A 9902-nucleotide genomic window follows, 5' to 3' on the forward strand; every position below is an offset into this window, starting at 1 on the left:
GACTTATCTTAAAACATCATGCAAGTTTTACAAACACAGACTATAATAAGTATATAAAGAAAATGGTGTCTGTACCGCTACCTGAAGTCTGGCCAGAATGCTGGCCTTCTTGGAGTTCGATGAATAGCTTCTAGAGCATGACACACTGCAGAAGCGTTTTGTTTTAGAGTAAAAAGCGTCACGGACACCAACCATTCCACACATCTCGCACGTAGCTAATCAGAGGAGAGAAAAAGCCAAATGTTAAGATTTACCTCAGTAAAAATTCAGAACAAGAGCAACATAAGGAAGGTCCTGTAGGTGGCACCACCAAACAGTTCCTCTGGGTTTGACCCCGTAGAGAAAAATAACTTAAAATAAGATCACCACCACAAATATCAGTGAAACACCAAGAACCTCAAGTTCATTGGTGAAAGGGTGTCTCCTTTCTGCTCCCTGTTAATTTTACCACAAGTAGAAGTGAATGACCCAGTTAAATCAGCTAAAGCCCATTTTTGTGTTTTCATGGCTCTCGAGGAAATGTCTGCTTTGAATCTGGGCCTGCCAATCTTGATTTCCTCTAAATATTTAATACTTCCAACCTGAAATAAAACCAGATCTCTTTTTTGAATCATAAATTAGTATACCAAAAAGTACCCTAGCCCACGAATATTCTCTTCTAGCTGGAATCATATACTACGGAGGTAGACAGCATCACCAACAGAGTTGTTCCATGATGAGTAAGACTTTGGGACCAACTTATGCCAATGGGACAATACCAAGATTCTACCAGAGAGTGCTCTACTAATCACTCATGATTTTGGCTAAAATATCGTTTGCCTGATGATAAAAGCAATCTTCCCTTTTTTTGGTTTTTGTTTTGTTTTGTTTTTGTTTTCCCCCCCCGCAGTATACTCTATCTCACAGCTAGTGGGCAGTGAACAGGTATACGCTGACAGATTTTAAACAGCAGCAGTAATGAAGTTTTTCTAGTATAGGAAGAAATATATTTAAATATATCATATACATAACAAAGGGTAGAGAGAATATATGCCAAAGTGTAGAGAGAACACACAGACATTTTCATCAAAGCTCAAAGAATAAAAACATACATGAGAACTAGATGATTTTTAAGCTCCCTTCCAACCCGAAGCATTCTGTGTGTGTGAGAGAACATACACATGCATGTGCATATATACACAACACACATTTGATGGGAGGGTGAATGTTCTCATACTATTTCTTCCCTGGCAGCAGGATTCAAAATCTGTCTTATTTCAGTTTAGCAAAAATCAAACAATTCCCCTCCCCCAAACAAACTACCCCAACCCTTCAGCTGTTATGGTCCATTTCCAGTTGGGACCAATATTTGGGATTGCACACTCACAACTCACAGCACAGGCTGAAAAACATAAATATCAAACTCTTTCTACTCATGCACCACATACTTACCCATACCAGATTTGCCATCTGGATAAGTATAGACCTGTCCATTGTTCTTTATAATTGGGAGACTGGACGGCAAAGGAGCAACCTCCTCTTCACTCTCTTCTGAACTGGAGCTACTGCTCGTGTCCTCACTACAACTATCATAACCGTCAAACATCCCGAATGAATCACGTCTTTTCCTTTCTGCTCTTGAAGTATGTTCTGTCTAAAAATTAAAAAACAAACAAACAAAACAAACAACAACACCACAAACCAACAAACAAAAATCCCAAAGAATAGCAGAGCATTCTGAATGCAAATATTTCAAAGTCAAGCTTAAAAAGTTTCAAAGGTCAAAGTCAGCCTTCAAAAGTAGATGTACTAACAAACTACTCTATCAGCACAGAGATATGAGCCACATATTGCCAATGAAATTAGTGTAGTCAAAACTAGCCAATTTTTGGTATTGTGATATACAGGAACAAAAATCTATCTCACAGTCCACTGAGAATACACAGCAGCAGTCCATACATTTTTTTTCTTGGTATCTTCAGAGCTCATTAATCCTGATGTGCTGAATAATGACAGCTAGAAAGATCTTATATGCAAATTAGCACATTCCAGATAGCTGCAGCCAATTTCACTAAAATTCATTCATTTGAGAAAGCTGGGCAGAGAAAAGACAGTTCAACCAGGACAGCACTATTCCCTAGGAACAGAAATGAGAGTCTCTCTCTGCTCTCATTGGCTTGCGAGGTTATCGATAAATCACTCGGCTTCCCTATGATTCAGTTTCTCACGTGTGAATCAGGAATACCTCTCTACCTCACAGGGATGTTCTGAGGATTAATACATTAACAATTATGAAGAGCTCAGTTACTATGGCAATAGGGTCTGTATAAATGCAAAAAGATAGAAAGGTGACTAATTTGCCACTGTTATATACAAAAACTTGTTATATAATAGTTTTCCTGTAACAAAAAAATCTGAGGTGAAATAAAAACCATACAGTTTTAAAACAGACATAATAGTTAAGCAGTTTCCAGCAAAGACATTGAAGAATTATAAACAACAGATTAACTGGTGGGTTTTTTTTTCTGTTGCACATCCAATATATGCATTTCAATACAGTGACAATTTTAACTTTATTAGTATCTTACACAGCTCTACCAAAACAAGGCTACTGCTACATGAGCTGCCCTCATTAAGCTAAAAAAATAAAAAAAAAATCAAAGTATTTCCATTATCCTTAACAGTATCTACTAAGTTTGAGAAGAAATCACAGATAAAGACAAGACAAAGAAAAATTCTACAACAGAAGCACAAGTTAGGAGAAGGAAGCACAACCAAGAAAACAGAAAACAATTTATTAAAAAAGCCTTTGCCTCTATTTCCTTTTCCAAGAGCTAATTTTATTTAAAAGTCATTGTAGACAGAAAAATAATAATATGATTGGACTTTCCCTTCTTAAATTGCATTTGGATTCATAGCTTTAAGATTTCATCACAGTAATTCCCCAAATCCCTTTTCTAGAGAGTATATGCCTGAACATCTTTATTGTTGGACATCATCTGAGCCTTTTTCTGCCACATTATCCCTTTTTTATAATATTCTCTATTCTCCTTTGCAATCTAACCAAATCCTATTATGGAAGGATTTCCTTATAGTTAAAAGGGAAAACTGATTTCCACACTGACCCAATCCTAGCATCCAATTAAAAACAAACAAAAAAAAAACCCCAAATCCCAAAACCATTAAGCACAAAAGGTTACACAATAAGGTAAACAAATTTAAAACACTTAAAGCAGCTCTGAAACAAAACAACAACAACAAAGTGAGTGTTATGTTAATTGTGCACACATTCCTCAGCCAACAATTCAAAGCTATATTAAAACCAATCAAAGCTTAGGATAGGCCATAACTTGACAGTCCTTGAAGGACCTGACATCTGCCTGAAGTGGCTAGGCTAACAGTCACAATCATTGGAGGAAACACTGAGCAATGGCAGAACAAAACCTAGTCCCGACCTGCACTGGTAACAAGTCACACCTGTACATTATTACCAATGCTATCAGCCAACAAGAGGCAAGATCAGTTATTTGTTTGTGTGTGCACATGTGTGTAGATGAAGGCAGAAGTTGAGCACAATGTTGCCATAGATACAGTGTTCTGCAAATAGTGCCAGTAATTTACAGATCAGAACACGAAGACTAGTCATCTTCCTCAAGATTTCATGAACACCTTAGTGTCTCACAATATTTAACTTTCCTTGACCACAGCCTCTGCTAAGAAATGAAGTGCAATACCATATTAACCATTCACAGCAGTAATACCAGAACACCATGATGCCTTCTAGTATAATGGATAGATACTAGTGGTGTTTCAGAGCCCATTGGCAGGATCTCCCTCCTCATTCACTCATCCTCCATAAATCAGCTCATGTGATTTCACTAAGAGATTAGGGCTCATCCCACATAAAGGAGGACTTCAGCCCTTTAGTGGAGGCTGCAGTGCAAGGTAGTTTTGGAACATCCCTTTTCCATTCCCGACTGGAGAACTCTGGACCCACACAGCAGTTCTGCTTTGCCCAGTATTTTGCTGGTAGAGATTTGAAACGCTGTAGCAGCTCAGAAAGAAGTGCAGCCTGCTCCCAGTCCCTCCAACTCCTGATGCTACCAGTAGAGAAACTCTACAGCCAGCACTGCAAGGGAAGGCAAAAGCAGAAATGGGAGCTTGGAGACAAGACGAAGGACCAGTGGCCCAGAAGGGAAGACAGGCTGCTCCAGGCAAGTTGAAGCACATTCCAAGATTACAATTGCAGATGCCACAACACCACATTTGGCTCATTTTTTTGGGTTCTTCTTTTGCATCACATACATTTAGAACCTCAATACTACTGCCAAGTCCTCTTTGACAAAATATCCACAGATGAGAAAGAAAACATTTTCACTTTATACACGGAAAGTTGGGCCCTCTACTAAGTAAATCATTCTTCAGCAAGTTCCTAAGTAGCAATCATCAAGTTTGTCAAGTGTAACTACACTGTCAAAACAAATCTAATATATCACCTTTCCATTTACTTTATATTTGGCCAAATTGTCTCAGTTCAAGCTACAAGCGATTAAAACCAGCAGCTTTGCTTACTGTTTTAAAATAATATTGTAGTTTTTATCCAAGTTTTTGCCAGAAGTGAGCAAACTTGCCAGCTAATCTATGTAGGGCATTCTTAATCTTAATGTATAGATATTATCCAGATCATAATTCTGGGGAGATTACTCAAAATATGTTTTGTGAGACCTGGAAAAGGTACCATTTTGCAACAAAAAAACCCCAAAGTACTTTGTGTGCAGAAGCATGTGGAAGTTAGGAAGATGACATGCAAATAGCTATGCCAGAATTTTGCTAGAGCAGATCAAAACACTTCTATTTTGATAATAAACACCACTAAGGTTCTTTTTAACCCATGTTGAAAGACAGCATTTGTAGAAACAAGCCAACACCACATGGAATCTCCGATAACCCTTCCCGCAGAAGTTAGAGTTCCTATTCTTTTGCAAATCCCATCTAACATGTGATACAGAAAAAAGTTAGGGTACAACTCTGAACTCAAAGGTCAAAAATGGCATCCTTACAAAACAGACAATATATGCCTCAAACAGAAACATTACTGAGATAAAACAGCTGCTTCAGTAAGAGCAGCAGCCTGCAATTCCTGCTGAGTTCTTGCAAGTGATGAGCAACAGCATGCCTGATCAGCTGAGCAGCCAGATCTTGTCTGGCTGACAGAGAAGCACCTAACCATGGTAGCTACAGGACCTCTATGATTGGAAACATCAGAAAGAACAGCTCATTACCCTGCAAGGTGTTCCCACTGAATTTTGATACACTGTCTATGAGAACACAGTCTTTCAAAAAGCTACCACAGACTAATAGCAGTAGTAACTTAATCTAACAGTTACAACCATAGTAAGGTCAATTCATGTTTCACAATATAGGCATACAAGAAAGTTTCCTACTCCTAGAAGATGGATCTAGCATTAAAAATCATGCTGAGGAGGTTGTCATTTCCTCAAAACTGAACCAGATCAGTGTTCTTCGCCTTCTAAAAAATGAGGCAATAGCATCCTGCCTATCCACAAAGCACACTTTGAGCAAGAGTCTGGCTTACTATAAAGCATAGAACATTTTAGCTGGTTAATACCAAAAGAGCAGTAGCTTAAGTAACTCCACCACCAATAGAGAATCTATTGGTATATTAAGCAGAAGCAATGCACAAACGAACACGTCAAACTTTTAAGCATACTGGCTAAGGCTTATTTTCCTAATGAGGTTACCGGTTCCTCAACAGGAAAGATTTTTAGACAGAGCACTACAAAGTCTAGGGTAAGCGGGAATGGCAAATGAGCCTGTATGAATATTTGCTTGGGGGTTTTCTTGCATACTTTTCTTTATTGAAGGGATGGGTGGAGAAAGGAACTCTTAAGAACTGCTTTCTTATTCTGCCCAACTTCCCATTTTCCTGTTCTTCCTCTCCTCCCTGTGAATACTTGGCAACAATGTATTTTTAAGAAATACTCTTAATTAACCATTACACAAGGCAAATGGTACGATAAAAGAATACAGTTAAGGAAACTGGTTTCCCTAAAAGCATGAAGGCAACTCTAAACAAATACAAAAAATAACTAGTTTCTCCCACTCTCTTAATATGAAGTCTTTTACATATACAGTTGATTTTGGTCAGCACATTAGGGCATACACTCTTTGAGTGTAATAACTACTCTTTCTGCATAAAAAATTGGTCACAAAGGGTGAACAATGCATGACCAAAACACAAAATAAAACCATTTAATGTTTAATTAGACATCAAATACTTACTCAGGAAATTGCTTTAGTGTCTTGATGAAGACTATGCTCAAGTATTGGCAAAATTTACGAGAAAGTGTTTTGAAGGTGAAAATTTGCTACAAAAAACATTATTAAGTAACCAAACCCCTTGCCCTCAAGCGCATCCTTGCCCTCAAGGGCATCCCGGCCAAAGGCGGATGATCCACAACAGTCACAGAACGGTTTCAAACCACTCAAAATGGTTGTTGTTACTACTGAATCAATTTAGTGCTTGAATTCAGAAAGGCAGCAATTCAGAGCTTTGAGTACAAGAGCTGTAGCTTAACAAAGGCCTACTAGCACCTATAGAGATAGGCATCACTTTCTGTATTCAGATCTAACCCCCAGAAACGTGACAGAAGTATGGACAGATGGTATTTGAAGCCAAGGTCAACAATGAGGTCACCATAACCTTCAAGCCAAGGGTCTGTGATAGGACACATTTACTTTCATCACATATCCTTAACAGATCATGCATTTCCCATAGCATATTTCCAAGTTGGTACTAAATTTGATGCACAGCTTTTGTTTTCAAAAGTTCATTAACATTTTATGCTACAAGCTTAGTTTTAGCTTTGGCTGTTAGCATTAAGGAAACAAGACGATGGAACTAATTTATTACAACTCTTCTAAATGTAAGCTGGCCAAAATAATTTACTGTAGTAATACTAGTTTGCACCCTGTGGAACTGAAGTCTAATTGTGCCTCATAGCATGACAAAAAAAAGAAAACTCAAACATGGTACCAATTTAAAGAAAACACACTTTCAGCTTTCATTAAAAACAAACAAACAAAAAAAACCCCAAAGCTAAACATCTTGGGATTCCTGGAAATCAGAACCAACCAAACTTACTTTTTTTATACAAGCAACTCACCTCTATCTGGAAATGTGCCTTCCACTCTTATTATAAGTAAAATCTCTGCTGGAAAATTACAGAAATGATTTTTCCTGTCTCTTCATTTGCTATGTATGACAGCATTTTGTCTGAAGCCAGTTTCTGCTGTTTGCCAATGGTTTTGTCCATAGCCTCTTCCCCAGGGGGTTTCACACAAGAGGGGAGACTCTTTCATAAAAAAATATATCAAATTAGCAGGCAATTTTGGAGGGGGTGTGTGATGATTAATATGTGAAATATCCAAGTTTTGAGAAAACTGAAAATCTGTTACAAACTCCATTATGTTTCTACAAAGCCCTTACACATAGGAGTATTTGGAAGAGGCAAATACTTCACTTTAAACACTGTGTTGCCGTTAAAAAAAAACCAAAACAATTTAAATATAAAAAAACCCCAAAACACACCACCAACCCAAACCCAAAGTCTTCAACACCTTAATTCACTCCATGTGCTCAGAGCTAGATTCAGCAAATTATCACACATGCCCAGAGTGTACCGACTTACCTGAGAAATGAAGGTATGCAGTAGTAGTTTGCAGAAGGTATCAAAAGCCTTGCAAAATTAAATCAAATTTTAGAAGGTAAGAGAAATGAAAGCCAATGAGAGGGAACTTTTGTACATGTTATTATTACTGCCACAGTCATCTAGCTCTTTGGGGATCAACAATGAAGAGAATTCTTACTTTCAGTCTACAATCCTTTTGCACATGCCCAAGCCTACACACTCTCAAGAACAACACGTAAACTATTCTTGTGGCATAAATAATAACTTCCACATAGGAGAGTATTTACCTCTGCTATGTTCCCCTATAGCATACATTGCACACTTCCTCAAAACGATCCCTAGGCAGAAGCAACGAGTAAGGACTACTAGCCTACCAAGTTTGACTGTTTTTTTAAAGGAATATATTGTTTTAGTTCCCGTTTAGTATTCCAGATTAGAGTCTCTCATAGCTTTTTTATTCCATTCCTTACAAGCTGAAATCAGACTGCTATAAACAAATACAAATAAGTAAATGCAGGTTCTTAAAGCTGCAAAATAATTTTAATTTAAAATACAGACGACTGCCCTGCAGCATTGTTTTAACTGTTTTTAGATGTGAAAAGTCACAAGGGTTGCCATGCATGTTTAAAATCATTATTTTTTAAATGAATTATTTTTTCACACGCAGTAGTTTCTTCCGTAATTAGCATATACTTTGTAGTAGGATTTTTTTAAGCCACACTGAACAGAAATTGCTACACTTTAAAACATTTCCAGCAACGACCTGAAAGTGAAACTGGTTTCACGGGTTTACTGCTCCCCACACTGAGAACAAAGTCACAATATAAACAGTCATAAAAATTATATAGAGGGGAGAAACTGGATGCAAAGAATCCTGAACTTTCGAAGCGCTAGTAGTAAAGAACACAGCACTCAAAGCGAGCACGAGTGGAAAACTAAAACTTAAAGGGTTCAACCACAAGAGGAAGTTGCTGAAAAAACGGCACTTCACTGGACCACTGCGAGAACGCCTGTATCACTGAATACGAGATAATCTGAAACTTTTTGCTCCCGACCTGGAGTGCCGGCAGGAAGGAGGAGGAGGAGGGAAGGAAGGACAAATAAACCCCCCGCCCGGGCGGAGCGGACCGGAGGGGGGAGCGCAGCGCTTGGCCAGCGCAGGGGATCACAACAAAGGGGGACCGTCCGCCGCCGCCTCCACGTGCCCGCCGCTCCCCGCGGGTGACAGGCTCGGCGGGGCTGCCAGCACCTCTCACGGCCCCAGGGGACCGGGTGGGCTCGGCGAGGTTCCCCGCCACCAGCACTGCGGGGAAGGCGGCCTAAAGCCAGCACCACCCCCGCGCAACTCATCCCCATCCCGCCCCCACAGAAGCCGGAGGGTGCCGGGGCTGCTCCCCTCCCACGGGCGACCGGCCGCCCGCGGCGGCTTCAGCCCTCAGCCCCCCAACCCGGCCACCGCTCCTCTCAGGCGCGCGCCCCCTCAGCGGGGCAGCCCCCGCCTCCCGCGAGCTGAGGTACTCACCAGGTCCTTTGTGTTTTCCATCAGGCCCTCATGGGCAGGAGACGCCCGCTGCCTCTGCCCCCTCCCCTCGGCTCGGCCCCCTCCGCCTGCCGCCTCCCCCTGCGAGGGGCCGGGCCCGCCGGGGCAGGAGGCGGCCTGGAAAGTTCAGCCTCTCCCTCCGCCGGCAGAACGAGCCCGACTCCCTGCGCCGGAATATCAACAACATTCGCATGGCGCCTCTGCGCAGGCGCGGCGCCCGGCCCACCGCGCGCCCTCATTGGGCTCACAGCTGTTTGGGGCTTCCTCGCTCGCCGTACCCCCCCGCTGGGCGAAACCATTCGGAAACGGAGGGGGGATTCAGCGGCAGGGCAGAGGCTGGGGGATAAAAGCAGCGCCGCCGCCGCTCATTTTGCCTTCCAGTAGACAGGTAGTACACTTAGAGCTGTCGCTGGGCCGCCGGTGAGGGGCTGTTATTGTCACACAGGGCGGGGGATCCCTCCCGAGCGCGCAATGGAGCGTCCCAGCCGTGGGCCGCGTCACGTGGAACTCAGGGTGGGAGGGGGGAGGGGAGAAAGGGAAGGCAAAGAAAGGAGGTCACGTGACAGCGCCTTGAGGCCGGCGGTCCGTGGCTGGGTCACGTGGGCTGAGGAGGGGCAGCAGCGAGAGCCTATCACGCTCGGGGGGGCGGGGCGAGGAAGGCAGTATAAAGC

At 41.7% G+C, this 9902-nt stretch overlaps 1 protein-coding gene across 10 annotated transcripts in view; it reads right to left on the reverse strand.

Annotated features, from left to right (window-relative positions):
* The window catches only part of MBTD1 (mbt domain containing 1), a 38683-nt gene extending 28945 nt beyond the window's left edge, over window positions 1–9738 (reverse strand). For 2 of the 10 annotated variants that reach the window (XM_054221617.1, XM_054221616.1), the window contains exons 1-3: window positions 9214–9734; window positions 1432–1633; window positions 76–215 (exon numbers count right to left, since the gene is read on the reverse strand). In XM_054221617.1, coding sequence (XP_054077592.1) covers window positions 76–215; window positions 1432–1633; window positions 9214–9234 — 363 coding nt within the window. In that variant the 5' untranslated portion in view covers window positions 9235–9734. Of the gene's footprint in view, window positions 1–75; window positions 216–1431; window positions 1634–7166; window positions 7356–7691; window positions 7740–9213 lie in introns of all 10 variants that reach the window. The other 8 variants (XM_054221621.1, XM_054221623.1, XR_008469400.1 and 5 more) reach the window with 8 other exon arrangements.
* Window positions 9739–9902: the final 164 nt, after the last annotated feature.

Source organism: Rissa tridactyla, chromosome 15, assembly GCF_028500815.1.
Source record: "Rissa tridactyla isolate bRisTri1 chromosome 15, bRisTri1.patW.cur.20221130, whole genome shotgun sequence".
NCBI classification, from domain to species: Eukaryota; Metazoa; Chordata; class Aves; order Charadriiformes; family Laridae; genus Rissa; species Rissa tridactyla.